Source organism: Ambystoma mexicanum, chromosome 7p (genome assembly GCF_040938575.1).
Source record: "Ambystoma mexicanum isolate Mex_15411 chromosome 7p, UKY_AmexF1_1, whole genome shotgun sequence".
In the NCBI taxonomy this organism is placed as follows: Eukaryota; Metazoa; Chordata; class Amphibia; order Caudata; family Ambystomatidae; genus Ambystoma; species Ambystoma mexicanum.
The window spans coordinates 601,445,872-601,464,653 of NC_090939.1; the positions used below are offsets into that span (position 1 = coordinate 601,445,872).

Sequence of the window (18,782 nt, forward strand, 5' to 3'; positions counted from 1 at the left end):
TTTACCCCTTTATCCCACACCGCCCATGTACATTGTAATCAAACATTCTGTATTTTTTGGGCATTTACGTTTCGGTAAAACAGTAATTCTCTGTTTTCTTATTCGGTAACATCACTGGATACCGGTAGCTCCAGGTCACTGGGTAATGCTAGATACTGTGTGGAGTCAGAAATGTGAGGCAGACAACTTTGTGAAGGTTTTTCAAAATATGCCCTTTTATTAACTCAAAAGGTTGGATAAACGCCTCACTATCCCTACCCTGATGAGAATTTCCCTGCCTAAAATAAACTAAAGGAAACACTAACAAACGGTTTTGGTCCCTCACACATGTACCTACACAAACTCAACAAGGTAATATATGGCAGTTCAAAAGCAACAAACCTAACATTTTAAGTTCACATCATGATAATTGTTTCCCCTTAAAATATGGGTGATTTCCCCTTTCCCATATTCAAAGAGTATTTTGTTTAACTGTTCCAAAAGGATAAGGAAATCCTGTCTCATAACAAAAGTTCCACTTAAGTTCTCTATTCGTTCCTTCCAACTTGATAGCAACAAGTTCCAACTTGAATTCAACCAACAGTTCATAGTGGTTAACAAAGTTTTCCTCTTTTCACTTGCGACAAAGATCTTGAACCAACTTCTTTTCATTAGCAAGGAATATTTCCGTACTTCATTAGTTTCAACAAAAATGTCTTTGTCAGGTTATTTATGCACCAGTACACAAAACCACTTGTTTGGCAATATTAAATACTTCTGCAGCACTTCACACAACACTTGCTTCAGTGATATTACTTTGTCAGGATGATTCTGTATTAATCCACAAAAACACTTTAGTGGTTCTTCAACTGCTTCTTCAAGAATGCCAACCACACCTCAGTTAAATGGCTTCCACTTGGTCTGCTCACCTGCCAGGCCTACTACTACAACGTTCTCTGTTGTGTTGTACTTTCCTGCCAGGCCAGAATAAATTACTAACTACAAGTACTTCTGTGGTAAAGGTCAGCTTTCAACAAATTAGCAGTGTCTCTTGCTTCAAAACATAAAGTTTAAGAATTTCCTAAGGGGGAATAAGGACCACTCTGGTGCTGTTTGTTACACATCTGCTATTGCCACATGTAATACAAACCTCCTGCCACTCTTATATCCCTACTTCTGCTCCACAACTTCAAATTCAAATATTATTTCTGGGAGAACAAGAAACACATTGGTGCTGTTCGGTACACCCTTGTGATTGCCCCATGCAATGCATGTTAAGCTCCACTCCTCCTGAATATCCTTTATCAGAAGGTGCTGCCTTCCTGCCACTCCTGTTTCTCCCCTTCCGCACTAACCAAATGCTGATAAGGATTCTGTTTCACTTTCACATTTCTTTGGCTTTGGCAATACGGGTTTAGGCCATTTCTTCTTATGACTTTCTTTACATATGGGCAATAGTCTTTGCAAACACTGAAATTCTCAATGTCCTTATTTTGGCTTGTGCAATACTGGTTCTTTATAAATTGCCTTGGGATGATTCTTTCTTGACTTTGGCAATAGTGGTTTGTGTTTTCTTTCCGGGATATTGCCCTTTCTTGTTGTTGGCTTTTCATGTGACTCACTATATTATAATCACATCCTTCTGGCCAGATTATTAAGTTCTTGTTCTGCCATCTGCTCCTTTTTTAGATCACCTTGGTTTGCAACAGAATAATTAGCCGGTTTTATATTAGTCTCGTATTCAAAAACATTCCTCTTCTTCACCTTTACTCTGTTTATATCATTTCTGAGATTCAGATCACTGGATTAGACTAGCGGGCGGTTACGGAGCGCTCCGGTGTGCCAATAGAACGCTGAACTTACCAGGTCTGGCGTGTGTGTCCATTTGTCTTGCTGCCTCCAGGTCTTCTGCTTCTATTTTCCTGTGCGGCCAGCAACCTCTCCTTTTGTGGCTTCCTGCATCTCGTGTCTGTCAATACCAGAGCTCTCCTGGCTCCCACAGCTATCTGTTGCTCGCCTGCCACTGCTGCTCGACTGACAATGGGGAAAACTGTTAAATGGTGCGCCTTCTGCTGTGTGACATTTGCAGCTGCGACCTCAAGCATATGAGGCCCTCTCAGGGCTGGTATACGTCGTGCACCCCACAGTGGTCCTGACGTCGAGTATTATAAGGATTCAATTAAGTATTTGGTTTTACAGAAGAATGTTTTTTTCAGGGCCTAAATTGGTTACATTTAAAGACTATTTTTCATTAACCTTTAGGTGCTTTCATTTCTTTGAATGTCAGTGACTTTAAAAGGGTTCTTCTTACTCCCAAAACACGACTGGTTATAATTGTCTTCACCCACATTCCGACAGTTTGACAGCAAGCCATTACATATTCTGGTATTAAACGATATTCCCTTCCATGAGGAAGACAAATACAGTGTCTCATCCCACAAAGTCCTCCTGTTCCCTTGGGGTTCTTCTTCTCCCAGGTGATCCTCCCGGCTAATTCCACCCCAGGGTCAGAATCAGGAAGTGTCTGCCTTTCCCTGGCCACTAAGGACGAAACTTTAGGTCAGATTTTTGTGAGGACTCCGCAGGATGAATCACAATAGCCAGGAGCTTCTTTTAGCCCCCGCTTGTCCAATCTTAATTTCGATCCCTGTACAAGGATATAAACATTGGCTAAAACAAATGAACTAGAACATCGAAACAATGTTATATGTAATTGGCCTAAATGGTAGGAAGGCCTCCTGGAAGTTAATTTGTGATCAAACTACTTCAACTGACTTAAAGCAATGCAATCAATGCAATCGATGCACACACTTCGTTCAGTCGGTCAAATTTCTCAGACCAAAAGATACAAATATATAGGCATCAAATATTAGTTACATTATCCAGGATCAAAAGAAATGCTTACAGATATGTAGTATAGAAAAGACTGAACGTAATTCAGAAAATGAAACCTTCCAGAGCCCTGGGCCCTGATGGTCTTGCATTGTAGTAATAAATGTGGGCCTCATCACAAGTTGGTCGGTAATGCCGGCGCTATTAGCGCCGGCGCTAATAGCCCTACCGCCAAACCCCCTGGCGCTATTAGCGCCGGATCACGGGTTTGGCGGAAGGGTTATTGCCCATTCCCCATTGGGCCCATTCTGGAATTCCTCATTCCCCTTTGGGCCCAATGGGGAATATTCGCGCTATTACCACTGGTCAATTTTGCAGCGGATTTCCCCCAGCTCACAGCTGGGGGAAAATCCGCCAAAGCCATGATCTGGCGGACCCTTAAATGCGGTGGTAATAGCACTACCGCCGCATTTAAGGGTTACCGCCAGACTCATGATGAGGCCCACAGTATTGGACAAAGATTCTGTCCGGCCTATTTCAGGGAATACTTAGATTTGGATCATTACTGTCTTACTGGACTTCAGATATCTTGATCCCAATACACAAAAAAGAAGAATGGTGAAATCCATTGAATTACTATTGGATATCAGTAGCAAAATCTTTGCCGCTATTTTGTTAAATATCTGAATGACAAAAAATTATTATTCAGCAGACAAGTTTACGTGAAGGTTTATCTCCATACTGTAAAATTGCGGTCTTAAAATGTCTAACATATGCTGCGGTATAAAATAAAACAAATGTTTGTTTTATAGTATTCATTGATTAGAAAGTGACCTTCAACAAAGTAGATAAAGAAAGGTAGTGGGCCAAACTTAAAAAGAAAGGAATTGATATAGATCTTCAAACTCTTATTCAAGCCCTCCATAATGATACTAAGACAATATTATGACTAAACTTGGCAGGTATCTGTTCAGACCTGATCGAGAGTAAGCAAGGGGTCAAACAGGTCTGTATACTGGCAACAGCCCTATTTAATGTATACTTTGGAGACCTGAAAAGTAAGGGTCACGCTTTTCACCTAGGTTTGCTAACTGTTCTATAACTTGGCTGGGTTATGCAAACAAACTGGTTCTCCTTGACCATACTCCAATTGGACTGCAATATCTGTTGAAGCAACTAGAGATCTATAGCTGTGATATTAAGCTAGAAATTAACTAAAATAATGAAATGTAGCAAAGGAAAAATACATCTATCAATCCTTTAGCTGGAATTGGGTTCATAGACCTTTGAGGTGGTAAAAGAATTTAAATAACTTGTTGCAGAATTTTACAGTAATTGAACACATATCTAAAGAAGCAGGCTCTTAACAAGATAAAACCAACTGTAGCAGCAATCAAAGGATATGATCTAAAATATGGTGGATTTACAATGATATCTTTGAGCGCATATATATATATATATATATATATATATATATATATATATATATATATATTTGTGAAAGTGTGTTTGTATGTTCGGGGTTGTCTCCAGCCCCATAACAGTTGGTGGGCTGACATTTTGGCCCACGTTCGGCATATCAGTCTGGGGTATACTGGCGATAGTGAAATTGGACCAACCCTACCCATTTACACTGCATAGGGTGGGTTCCGGCCCTGTGCTACCAGTATAGGAGGTTTCGGGAGATTGCCGATCTTGCGATTGTTGGCTCCAGCCCCACAACCATTAGTGGGCTTACATTTTAGCCCGATGTCAGCATAACAGGCTGGGGTGTACTGGGGATAGTGAAATTTGACCAACCCCACCCATTCGCCTTGCACAGGGGTCAAGCAGGGTCCGTCCCTGTGCTATCAATACAGGCGATTTCGCGAGATTGCAGATTGTGTCAAGTTTCCAAAATAGGAAGTTATGACACAATAAAACATACACAAGAGTATACGAGACCACCACATGCATACCTCGGCAATGCCAGGTGGTAATGCTAGTTTGTTATATACAAAAGATTGTCACGCAAGTAAGCTATGCATTAGTAGCAGTGGTAAATCGTCGGAGCTGGCTTGGAAAAATGGAAGCAATATATTGGAAACAGGTACTAAACCTTCCCGATACTTGCTCGTTACCAAACTTCAGACTTGAATTTGGTTTACCATCATTAAGAACTCCAGTAGAACAGAGACGAATAGTATCCTTTCTTAAAATGAAAAAGGTGCAAATGAAAGGCACTTACTCAGGTACTTCAAAGAAACAGTCAGCTATAAGTCCAGTACATGGAATTAACATAAATTCTTGACCAACATTGGTCTGATTTAAATTGTTCGAAGATCCAGTTTAGCAGGATGCATTGCCTTCACTACCGCAATGAAAAACAAGAGCAGTGAGTGGAACTGGATTAAACATTATGAAATATTGTCAAAGAAAAGTTTAACAAAGGAATTCATAAAGTTACTGAGGAAACTGGAAACTGTTAGGCCATATTAAAAATATTACCAGATATATTGCTGAAGAGGGTGTACAGGTACTTTACATTTAGCCTGATGCACACTAGAGAAGTAACCACCCCAAAGAAGAATGATGTGGAAAATTGTAGAATGTAAGAATATATACTTTGTAAACAGGCTGGGTGAATTGAAACAATTGACTAAACTAAACACTAGGTTTTAGAGTGCCCGGCCCTAGGAGAGGAAAGACATGCTCGATTTATAAAATGTGTATATAATCCACGAAGCATCAGTCTTTTGGGAAAAATGTATGAGTGGAGACCAAATGTCTTTACTGGCGGCACAATGCACTTTTTCAATCTTAAGGATTTAGAATGAACTAGAGAGCGTCTTAAGGTAATTTTAGTTTAGATTTGCACATGGTGAGGTGCTTTAGAATTATGTTTGAATTTTAAGGTCTTAAATATTTTTTTTTATGATTGTATTAGAACAACTGTATATGTGTCTGCTAACTGTGATCATTTTGTAAGCTTGCTGAAGGTTACTTGTTAACCAAGTAGCAAATAAAAAATCTAAAATAAAATTAAAGATTACAGCTGGACAATCTGAAAAGAATGGTTTTCGTCTGAATGCAATGCGAAAAAAACTATCTTGAACACAGAACACATTTTTGTCTTTTTAAATGCTGATCTGCCTGTTGCCCACACCTGCTCTTTTCTTTACTTTATACAGGCACTTCCTATTTAATCGACATTGTGTGGTGGGCAGGTACAATTGCAAGTGAGTATTGAACTACAATTACATGTATTTTGCTGATTTTGTGTACCCTGTTCCTGGATCTTCAAAATGCTTGACTTGTACATCTATTGCTGCCACATGACTGTTCCCTTGCGTTTTTTTTGGTACAGTGTGCTTTGGTTCATTATTTTACTGTATGTTAGGAATTGTGTAACACACCTTATATACACCCTCATGATGCTGATGGCCTTTCGTGTGATTATTGAATTCCTGAGCTGTCATGGTGTATATCTAAGTTTAGGTGTGGGGGATGGTCTTGGCAGCGATTCTTAAAATTAGTGGTCTGTCCTGCCATCTTCCAGTGATGATGTGATATTTGTGCATCTGTGTGAGTTCCTGCCCAGTGTCTGGTATGGGGCTACGGCCCTTGTTAACCCAGCTACTTTAAATGCAAACTTAACCTTTGTGTGGAGCATCTGGAAGTACACCTAATAAAGCCACTTGCTACGGTTAGTGTGGCAGATACTTGATGCCGAAGACACCCTCCCGCCCCAATATCAACAGACAGTTTCTGTCTGAGTAAGTGTTGCCCACTTACTTAGGTACTTCAAAGAAACAGTCAGCTATAAGTCCAGTACATGGAATTAACATAAATTCTTGACCAACATTGGTCTGATTTAAATTGTGTATCTGGAGGGTTTTGACTTCCTAAAGCTGCACACGATAAATGTTGATGTTTATTGCACATGGACGGATAATCCCCTGAAGGATTCTTGTTCTGAAATGCATCGGATGTTTTAATCTGTCCTCTTTGGAAGAAGATGGAGTTGGATCATGTCAATTAAAGACTGTTTTACTTTACACATAATGTTATTTCGAGTTACTTTTGAAGAGAATTCAGTGAGTTGATTGCAATTTGCCATCACATTGGTCAAATGATTCCCCCAGCACTCAAGGGGGTTCATGCGGTTAAGGTTTTGATTTGTACATTTCCTTGTTGTGCATTAGAAGGTTACTGGGTGGAATGAAATGGATTTACATAAAAATAGAAACTAGTTTACTGATTAGGAATTTATTTAATTGTAGTTCCAGTGTGTGATGCTGGAAATGCTTTGGCGGGACAGGGCCTCCTCGTCCTTGTCCAACTACCTCCTTAGATTGGGCTTTCTGCTTATCTTGTGCATAGGAGTTCAATTGGGACCCCTGGCAGTTCAGCTCTTCATTTATGTTCTTGGTGGACATAAACCCGTGGGTCACCCAGGTGCTAGGGGGGTACATCCTTGTACTCCTAGTGTGTTGTTTTGGGCACATGTGTGTTGCCCAAAGAGCAGGGTATGGGGCTGGTAGTAGCTACATACTGACTTCACAGTGGCTCTGGGTGTCCTCCCTTTTTCAGACACCCAGCCCCTGTCATAGGAATCAATGGATTCCTGGACAAAGGTAAGATGGCCACTGGTGGCCTCTTGGTTTCCTTTGCCTTTCCCCCTTGTTTCTCGAAGTTCTGAGATACCCTATCTCTGATCCCTTCCCCTGACTGGATGTTGGTTGGAAGAACCATATATGGAACTGGGGCTGCCTCTGCTAGACTAGTAGAAGCCTTCCCTGGGATTCTTGTTGTAGGTACACCCCAGGGGTGGGACCTGCCTGAATGGAAAGAGGTGTGAAATCACGTTGTGTGTTGTGGGTGTCTGGTTTTGGTTGTGTGTCACAATGCCTGTGGTCCTGCCTGAGCCCGCCCTGACTCAAACTGTGTGAATGCAGCGAATGCTCTGAAAGGCTGCGAGTTGCCTCCAATCCACATCCTGTGTTATGGGTGTCTGGTTTTGAGTTAATGGCTTTTAATGCCTGTGAGCATGATTGGTAGCTGCAAGAATGTACCTTGTGTGATTGGCTGGCTGGGCCTTGCTCTGCCTGAGTGGGGAACATTTGTGTATAACTAGGGACTCCTCACTTACCTCCTTGTCAGAAGCTGAAAGTCGGACCCAATGTTACGCTCACCTGGCTCCCACAGAGGAGTCGATCTGGACTGGACTGCTGCGGTCTCCACCAATGTGACGCGTAGGGCCGAGATGACGGACTGGACTGGCCCACCTAGCTTTGTTTGCTTGGCCCGTAGGACTATTCTTCTGCAAATGGAGAAAGGGAATTAACCACCTGTGGAGTTGAGCATAAATCCCCTGACCCCGTTGTTCTCCCCACTGATCACCTTGGATGTCCCCTTTTATAGTCTCACCTGATGATTTGAAAAGATGAGCTCTCCATCCTGCATTGAGCGCAGGGGCGCGTAGATAACCAGTTGCTTCACTGGCTCGAAAGAATTGGCGAGGCGACACGCATAAAATAACTTCTTTCTTCCAGCTTGAAGGCGCAATGGATCGGGAATTCAGGTAAGGATCAAAGGTATTGCTCTTGTTCTAACCTTTTCTCCTTCTTTTTCCCTTTTTCTAGGAGCTCCAAACTCGAGGCGGGCGTGGCAGAGGACTGGCTGCAGACTTGCAGGCACGGTGAGCGTTACGCTGCTGGATGCAGAATAACGCGAAGTGTGTGCTGCTCTTCGGGCGTGGTTTAAATAGCCTCCAAAGTAGTTCCAGGTAAGTATTCCTCCCCAGCCCCACCCGAGTAAAAAATAGTCCCTAGGTAAAATAGTCCCTTCCAAGCCTCTTTTGTCTTGGAGCTCTTGCAGCATGGTCTGCATCAGGTAAGTTTGCAGCATGGTCTGCATCAGGTAAGTTTTAATCCATGAGCCTGGTGCCTATATCACCAGGACTGACTCTCCATATGAGCCTGGCGCCATAAGCGCCAGGACTGCACCCAAATAGCCCCTAGCGGGGGTTGTTGGGCTTGCTTGGAGTAACTTGATGCCTGCTTCCGGGGTTGCTGGACTTGGTCTGGGTCCCCGGGGGTAGGCATCATGACACCCGAAGCAGAAGCTGAAGTCTCTAGAAGCTTGTATCCTGAATACAGCTGGAGGAAGAAGTCTGTGGCTGCAACTCTTCATCAAATACAAAAGCTGCTTTGTTGATTCGAGGACTGAACTAGAGAGGACCTGAATAGGCGACCATTGTGCATCTGCTGCTCTTCACCCGAAGTGTCCTGGAAGCCAGTCCTGTCTGCCTGCCGTTCTGAAGAGGTGGGTCCAGAAGAGGAGTGGCTGGACATCTTGAGTCCAAGAAGTCAATCAGCATTGTCCAGGGTCCATAGGAGTGTTCATGACTGCTGGAAGCCAAGTTGCTGTGTATTGTCTGGAAGAGGGGTTACCCTGGCATAGTGCTGCTCGATGCCCGGAGCTGTCAAAGTTCCAAGTAATGCAAGAAATCTTAAAGTGGCATTGCAGCCACAACACCTGTCCACTTTTCCACACCGGAGAAGATCCTGGGTCACCGCCGGCAGAGGAGTGCCAGGTGGTGGGCTTTCCGCCATTCCTTCCACCAAACACTGAAGAAAGCGTTGTGAAGGTCCAGACTTGGCAAGGGTCCATGGGGCAGTCCAGTGCTCGAGTCCAAGTCACCAGAAGCCATACTGTCATCCGTGCTGCGGCTACAGCACTGAAATACCGAAATCCGACACCTACTACTGCCACTGCACCCGTCACCACCGAAAAGTCACTGACAACCACAAAGAGACCTATCTTCATCCTTCAAGCCTTGTCGAGGTCCACAGCAAGTTTCATCTTCATGGAGCATTGACAGTCGATGTAGTAACCTGACAACAGAGACACCCACGACAGATCTGCATTGCTGCCGTTTACAAAATGGGTTCTCTTCTCACGCTCGACACTGATGTCCCATCGACTCCTCCTTCTAGGGGGGGTCCATCCCCGAGGGGCATCATCGAGTAAAGCCAAGAAACTCCACCACTTTGCCTTCCAAGGCACCAAAGGTACTATGACGAGGAAGAGCATCTTCCATCCTCAGGATTCATCCAGGGGTCCCAGATTCATCTTTGATCCTGTTCTCCTGTGGCTTCCCAGGTATTTTGGGATTGGGGGGACCTGTAGAAACAGAAGCAGTCTATTAATGAACATATTTAGACTGGGCTGTAATATACAACATAAAGTACACTTTAACTTGTTCTTACAGGTTGCCCAGGTTGGGTGGGGGGATCCTCACACAGTATTGCATTTTCACTGTAAAGAAAGCATTCTGCCTATGTTCTAAGTATTACCTGCCTTTCTACATTAATGTCAATGAGGTTAACCTTATTCCTAATAATTTAAATGCTTTTTAATAACTGTCAGCAGTTGGTTCATTATAACTGAATTTAAAGGTAAGAGTGGTACCACATAGTACTGTATATATTAGAATTCTAGTACAAAGTGAGTCTTATTTATTTGTATATTTCTGCCTGACTTTTCATCCTTTAATAAATGGACTGTGTAATCACCTAACATAGTGTTTCGACATTCCATTGTGGGGAGCTTGGGGATTCACTGTACCCAACAACCATCACCTCCCTTGAGTCTCAACCTTGGCTGCTTTTCCATATCTACCATTAGAGAACCTTGGCGGGGGTGCTCTGTGCCTCCACCCCAACCATATAGTTGGACAGATACCCTGCCTCCAGTCTTTACACACTGCTATTCCATTTTTAAGCAGATATGTGCCATTTATTTAGTGCTACATCGTACACCCTTTATTTTCTATGGTGGTACAGTGCATTGTGTTACATTTATGGGATAGCAAACCTACTTGTATATGTGATTTTTCTCCTTGACTGCTACAGCGGCTGCAACTTGCTTGGAGTCCTCTCACCCACTGCTTGATTTATTTGGCTGGCTATTGTAACTTGTGTCTGTGGTGTGCATCCTCCATGCACCACTCCGCCCTTCTTGCATCCTTTTTCACGGGTTATACATCTTATTTATATTACTGATACTGGATCAGGGGGCAGATTAGGAGGACATTTCAATTAAACATGAAGACCTTGAGCTGAAACACAGGAATACCATGTGAACTCCGACTTGCCAGGAACTTCAGAAGGTGGGACCATGGTGCTGTTTGGCCTTGAGTTGTATCCATCACCCACGCTGTATGGGGTTTGCTTCATGGCTTAGGGTGACGAATTCGAAGAGGCAGTATATAGGAGGCGAGGGCTAAACTCTGGGAAGATTGTCCCCATCCCTCCCTGATGGGTAGAGTAAGTGAAACCTGTGAGAAACCTGAGGGTGTTCTCACTCCTACTCCCCTTGGATCCTCTACACAAGTGGCCAGGGAAAGGCCATCACTTTTGGATCCTGACCTTGGGGGTGGACAAGCAAGGGAGGATCACCTGGATGGAGGGTCCTTGGGGATTGAGAGTGGGGTACCTTCAGGCGTGACCTGAAATCCCCCTTACCCTAATGACAACAGACGTAAGCCTCCCCGACCTTTATAAGTTAGTATAGGTCAACTCCCCTTGTTTCCCCTCTTAGGACATCTGATAGTACTGAGACGAGGAAGAGACAGCTGAGAGTAAAGAACATCATATGCTCTCACCACTCTAGTACTGAGATGAGGATGAGATGAGGAAGAAACGACTAAGAGCAATGAACACCATTCACTTTCACCACTTGGGTACTGGGACGAAGAAAATGCTTGCAAGGTATGAAGGTCAGGCATGCCATCTTAATGAGTAAGGCAGAATTGAACAGTGGAATACACATGCAACCCTTTAAGGAACCATAGGTGTATAAAAGAAAGGACTGTGAAGCAGGGAGAGAGAGAGACCTGGGGAACTTAGGCTGAGATCATTATAAAACCCAGGAAATTCGAAGGCAGCCATGATGGGACCGAGGACAAGACGGGACGCCGGCCGACATCCCCAGATCAAGGGAAGCCTCTCCTGCAAAGTGGGATCAAAAGGAGCTGCTGCGTGGCACAAACAGCGAGGATGCTGTGCCCAATCTCACCAAGGCCGTGAAGCTGTCTATGCCACCGGAGCTCCTGTTTCCATGTGAGCGGGGCTCGTGGAATCCGAAGCAACAGCTAGAAGGACATGGTTGCTTCCCCAGATCTGGATGCCAGGATTCTCAATTTGGTGTCAAATAGCCATAAAAGACCCACAAAAAGGTATGACCTGTGCACATATCGAAATACAATACCTGACCTTACAGGGCTACTTGCAAAGATTATGGATCTCAGTGAGGGAGCATTAGATAGCGGAGTTCTGGTGGACCGCCATAAACCAGCAGGATGGACTGAAAGGGCAGTTTGTGTTCTTGGGAATGTTAACTGTGATATCCTAAGAGAGAGAGCAAAGAGTTGTCTTTGTTAATATTGACGCTAAATTGGACGTGCTAGCCATCTCCAAGGCAGGCCCCATTTGGTTCTGGACAATTCTTCGGCCACCACATGTCAAATAGCACAGCAAATTTGTTATCACTTAGACCATCTTAGGCAATGCACTGTCGTCAATATGCAGAGTCTGGAGGTTTTGGCTGGGGTGGTTGTTTCCAGGAAAACTTTGCCATGATCCGAAGGAATAGGACAGACTGGCTGTTGGGACTAGTTTTCACAGGCATGTTGCCTCTAAGCTATGTGTATGTGTGCTTGCCCAGCTACCCTATGTGTGCTGCTCAGAAGTGTGTTAGTAGCACACACAGACAAGTGCCACTTTATCAATCATTTATAAGGCACAAGACACAGCAGTTACTTACTGTTTGCCTACTCTTTTAAGAAAGAACATTATGTTAACTAGTCTCGATATTCTTGTCTAGCCCACTTTACTTCACCCCCACTAAAGAAGGAAGTCCTTATAAACCTATTAATTACCCTCTAAAGATTTTATGTAAGCTATGATAGGTCAGAAGGAGTCGGACCAAATGGTGCCATTCTCCCAATTCTCTTTATTGAAATACTAGGAAAAAGGCTTGTCTATCCCTAGCACAAGGGTTTATTCTACCTAAAACAAAACTAACTATAGACCTCATCAGTAAGATAGTCCAAAACAATGATCCGTCCTCCATCCAAAAGCTATTCTACTCTAACCCTACCACTAATCAAATATCAAAAGAAGAAGTCCAGGAGAATGACTCCCTTCTCCTGTGCAGGCTTCCTCCAGCCTTAATAGTCTATTTTCAAATAGTTCTTGGTAAACAATGTCTAGCGTTTCTTCTTTTTTTGCGTTACAGTGTGCGGCTCTGCGGAGCCTTTCAAATTGTGGTCTCAGCGTCGTTTGAGTATCAGTCGGTCCACCTCTACAGGGTCACGCCACCGCCATGACTCTCTTTTTCACGCATGCACGGTTTGGCCCACTGCCCTCTGAGTGTTTCCTTTGCCTCGTGGTTGCTGGTGTCCACTCAACCGAGGACCTCCCAGAGATCTCTGGTTTCTCAATCTCGCCAGTTTTGAACCTTCGAGCTCCACCAACATCATACGCTGGTCCTTCTTCTGTTTTAATGGGCACATACTGGGCCCTCCTCAGCATAGAACCATAGTCCTTTGTCTCTCTCGCTCTCCTGAGCGCACTTCCTCACTTGCTCATTCTTCTTCATCCTAGTATGATTGGCTGCCAACCAACGGGTAATCCTTATTTGTGGTATCCTCTTCTTCTCAGTATGATTGCTTTTCTAATGGTGAGTTGGTGTGACATTACAATAACAAATATTGACTTGTGGAGGTTGTTTCTCCTTAAGTCTTGATGGTCTTCGTGGTTAATAATAGAAGGGGTTTAGGGAGTTCCTGGATGGAACAGGAGTCCTTGTCCCTAACAGGGGAGTCTCTCCCTCTGACGGTTCGCTTAACGCCACCCATAGGGGGAATGTTGCATAGCGGGTTCACCTCCCTATCCTCACAGAGAAGGGCTCCCCACTACGGACAAGTGACGAGATCCTGTGAATTGTCACAAAGCATATTTCATGCTCAGCATCTAATATGTAGTGGTGCTAAAATTCTGCTAAAATTCTGCAGTAAGGGGTAGCAACATTACAATATAATCTGCTTGACATGCAAAGGATTATGGGTATGGAAGTATTCCTGTCACTACTCATACATGGGATCAGGACAACAGATATTCAGAACTCTGCATTGCATACTTTCCAAGTTTTCAGCGTTCCATTCAGCATAGACTTTAACAAATGCTATGGTAACTCTCTCCTATACAATAACCGTTTCATTAAGCACTTGTATAATCTTACCCAACAATATTATGGGGAGGGGATGTTACATACATTCTTGTTTGCACTGCAAAATATTGGGTGTATGCAGATGTTTGTCATTTTCTTAAACTGCACAGAATATTGAGAAGCGTTAAGCATGTTTTGGATGTACAGTATTGTGGGTTTGCAAATATCCCATGGTGTTCTTCAGCTACTATCCCCAGAGGAGTCTACTTTTTACTGTGTTCTATCATCTTGAATTGGAGGGCAACACAGAAGCACAGGAGAACATACCCTGGGGTGAAAGACAAATGAACACATTTCAAAAACCAAGTAGGATGTGTGAGGGGTCTGAAATGTGAGGCGGACAACTTTATGGAGGTTTATTATCAGAAAAGGTTGGATACACTCCTCACTATCCCTACCATGATGAGGATTTCCCTGCCTATCAAAATAAACTAAAGGAAGCACTCTAACAAAAGGTTTCTGTCCCTCACACTTATACATATAACAAACTTAACAAGGCAACGTATGACTCTTCCAATATAAGAGAAATAACAATTATGTTCACAACCTGCTAACTGTTTCTCCTTATAACTCAGGTGAGTTCACCTTCCCCAGATTCAAAGAGGATCTCAATGTACAGTTCCAAAATTATAAGGAAAGTGTAAGGATTAATTCCTGTATCTCGTGGTTCCTTTCCCCCAGCACCCTGCTTTCAGGGAAACTCACTGGGAAGTAACTGAGAGGCCGCACCATGTGGCGGTGGGTGCAGCAGCCTGTGGTGCCATTCCGCTGCTGTTTCGGTTTGCTGTGGCGTCTGGGGGATCCCAGACACCAGAGTTCACAGTGAACGGCACAACGGAGTGTGATGTATGACGTTGCACGGAGGTCCTTTCCTCTTGTTTTTTTTTCTTAGCACGCATACAGGCTTATAAAGTTCAATACAACTTCTCATTAAACAAGAATACTTCCATAGTTCATTAGGAACAAAAATGTCTTTGTCGGGATGATTCTGCAATAGTTCAGAAAATACAATAGTGGTTCTGGCACTTCTTCAATACTTTTAACCACACCACAGTACTTCAATGACTTCCACCTGGTCCACTCACCTGCCACGTCTAACACTACAAGGTCCCTTGTCCTGGTGTACTCCCCTGCCAGGACTAATGAAACTACAAACTACTACAAGTAAGTCTGTGGTAAAGGTTTGCTTCAAGCAATTTAGCAATATCTTTTGCTTCTCCACAACATCAAGTTTGACTACTTATTTTGGGAAGGCAAACACATTGGTGCTCTTTGTACACACTTGTGATTGTCACAGGCAATGCAGGTCGTGCTCCACTCCTCCTGAATATCTTCTGTCAGAAAGACAGCTTTCCTGCCACTCTTGTGTCCCCAATCCTGTATTAACCAAATGCTGATAATGGCTTTCTCTCCTTCTTGCACATCTTTGACTTTGGCAATGTGGGTTTCGGCCAGTTCCTCTTATAGCTTCTTTTACACACTGGCAATAGGATTTACAAACACTTGAATTCTTAACTTAATTGCCCTCTCCTGGCTCTGGCAATTTTGGTTCTTTTTAACTTGCCTTGACATTACTCTCTTTTGGCTTCGGCAATGGTTGTTTGTATTGGATTCTCAGAATATTGTCTTCTCTTGTTGCTGACAATTATTCTAACCCACATAAATACAATTACACCTTTCTGGTCTGCTTGTCCAGTTTTTATTCTGCCACTTTCTCCTCTTCGCAACAGCTTGGTTTTCACATGGATTATCATTCTGCTTTGCATCAGTTCGGTATTCAAAATAGAGTTTGTTTTGCCACTCCACTCTTTTAATATCAGTTCTGCTTGCTGTGCTTCCTCCAGGCCTTCTGCTTCTGCTGCTCTGCGCACCCCAGCAAACTGCTTATCTGTATTTCCACAGCCCGCACCAGTCGGAAAAGGAGCGCGCCTCGCTTCAAAGGCTCTCCGGTGCTCACCTGCCACCGGAGCCCGACTTACTATGATGGAAGCCTTTAAACCTCATGCTTTCTGCTGTTGTACCTCTGCAGCTACGGTCTTCAGTGGGAAAGCTGTCAAACACAACGCTTCCTGCTGCACAACCTCTGCAATCAGGGTCTCTGAAAGAAGAGACCCTCTCAGGACTGTCATCCGTTCAGCACACAACTGTGATCTGAGTATCTCTGCTCTACTCCAGCTTCTGCTTCCACTGTAACGTGGTGTTAGAACAATCACTCCACCTCCTGCTACTGCTTTCTATGGCCTGCACCTGAGGGGGCCTTTTATGCCTCCCAATCTTCTCAGGTGTGGATCATTAACCATTAACATTATTAGATTGCAACTCTCGTACCTCTGCAGTCCTTTTCTTCGTCCCAGTACTTTGGGCATTGTGGCACTTGAAGTTCCCAATCTTCAGATAATTTCTCACAGATTCCATTTTACAATAAGCCATTAGGATAGTAGGATCTCTGTCAAAGTTATTAAAGGGTTTTTCCCATTCCTCCTGACCTGCTTCACGGAATCTTCCCGCAGAAAACCACCCCCAGGGTGAGGATCAGGAGGCGTCTGCCTTTCCCTGGCCATATGAGAAGTGTGCCAGGCCAGGTTTTCCTGGGCAATCGTCAGATTCATCACAGTTGTTTCAGCGGTACGGAAAGTGAAGAAAATGGGCTGTTTGTTTGCATTGAAGGACAGCATACCTTAGTAACAGTCCAAGTAACTGCACCTTCTGTTATTTTGTGCTTGGATGTTTAAGGCTATTAAAAATAATCATGGCACAGATTGTATGTCTCTGTGGCAACATACTTGTCTTTGAAGCAAGACAACGCAGAGCAACAAAGATTCTAATCCCGGGTCCGTGCTTAGAAACCTCTTCGGTATTAAGCTTGTTATAAAAAACAATTATAATTGTTCTCTATTCAGATTCTCTAACACCCGGCCCCCATCTTCTTTAACTGTTCACCGTGAATTGGAGAAGAGTCCTAGTTAAAAGAGAAGGCCCTATCTGTTATACCTCTAAGCATTGCCTTGATTAACTTATAAGGCATAACCTCTGTGATTCCTTCTTTTCTTTTTTCATTTTCATTTAATTGTATTTTTTTAAAGCAGCACCTTAAGGCTTCTCAGTGGGGCTCTTATTTGTTTATTTTTTATTTAGGCTGGTGGGAGGAAAGTTGGTATAAACAAATTGAGGCTAGATTCTGTGCCTAGTCATTTTACTTACTATGACAGGGTGAGCAGTACGCTTCCAATGAGATTTTACTCCTTATTTTTGAAAGCTTGGGGTCAAATGATTTTTCAAGGAGTAAACTCTTTTTTTTGCAATTTGTTAGGTGAGTGGAAATATAGTTTCATTTTGGAACGGATACTGTGACGAATCGTGGGATTCAGTCACTTCTCCCAAGTGGGGTGACCCTTCCTGTGAGGCTAGCGAGGCGAGCCCACTATGCAAAGTTCCCCTTAGGGGTGGCAGTAAGCGGGACCTCACAGGGAGAGACCTCCCTTCTGATAATAAAGACTCCCTTTCTGATGAGGACCTCCCTTTTCATCATCCTCAAACGCCCATACCAACCCTATCAGTTGACAGACAACCAGACTCATCTTATATATGTTACTGTAATGTAATGACAGATGAAAAGTATCTGCTTGGTACTGTGAAGAGTAACAACAAAGGAGTGATAAAGAATGCCTGTCTGTCAAGCACTGAGATAAAGAAATTTTGTATTATCCTGAGAAGCTGGGGAAGCCCCAGCATTGCGTAACAAAAGTGGGAGGAACAAGAGAATGTCAGAACGAGACCCGGAAATTACAAACCAGCTGGAGACGTGAACCTGGTGACTCTGGAACGCTGCTTCACTTGGCTACAGGCGGTGTGAGAGAAGAAGTGCCAACGGTGGGAAACCAACTAGGGGAAGTCGGTCCCATTGTTGTTAGTCCCAGGAGAGATATCCACGAAGGGGTGAGGAGAAGCCCCAATCCGAAAGTGCTTAACCTAAAGCACACCGAAGACAGACACACGAAGGTCTGTTTACAGATGGAGGAAACCGAAGTGAAGGAATTGCATGGTGGAGTGAGAGGACCAAGAAACCCATACATTCTACTCACCGGTACCACATACAGACACATGGGTGTGTCCAACAAGGTCGAGTGTGCATCAAGAGGCGTCCTGACTGAAGACCGAAAAGAGTCAGATGTCAACCCGGTGACGCAGCCCCAGTACAACAGAGGTAACAATGAGACCCGGGGCAAAGGGCATGTGTGACGCTTATGTAAAAGTACAGAGTAAATACGAACATAACGATTGGAGAGAGCCTACTCATCTAATTTTGAGTCACAAAATCATAAGAAGAGTGAGGGTTATTCAGGAGGGACTCATCATACTCGTCCCAGTGAATGCCCAGATCATAAGAAGACCCAGAGTCAAATATGCGTTCACCTACTCGTTTCAGCGAGGGGCTAAATAACCAAAGGAAAGAGAGTTGTTTTAAGCATATACTTGTTCATCCTAAAGAAGAAATTTGGATTTTGAGGCATAACCCATAATCAAAGAAAGCCCACAGAGGAATTTGAAGAGTTGAGGGAACCAATATAACAGGTCCTGGAAAAGCCCCCTGAAGGAACTGTAGGACATATTAGGAGAGATAGCAATAGGCCATCTGAAGATGCCATATTGAGGAGAACTTTGATGAAAAGCAATCCAGGAGAAGGGAGGCATTC

At 43.7% G+C, this 18,782-nt stretch overlaps 1 protein-coding gene across 2 annotated transcripts in view; it reads left to right on the plus strand.

The window, feature by feature from the left end:
• NIPA1 (NIPA magnesium transporter 1) overlaps window positions 1-18,782 on the plus strand; it is a 359,202-nt gene that overhangs the window by 60,051 nt on the left and 280,369 nt on the right. For both annotated transcript variants that reach the window (XM_069636609.1, XM_069636608.1), the window contains exon 2: window positions 5,982-6,029. In XM_069636609.1, the coding sequence (XP_069492710.1) occupies window positions 5,982-6,029 (48 nt within the window). The remainder of the gene's footprint in view (window positions 1-5,981; window positions 6,030-18,782) is intronic.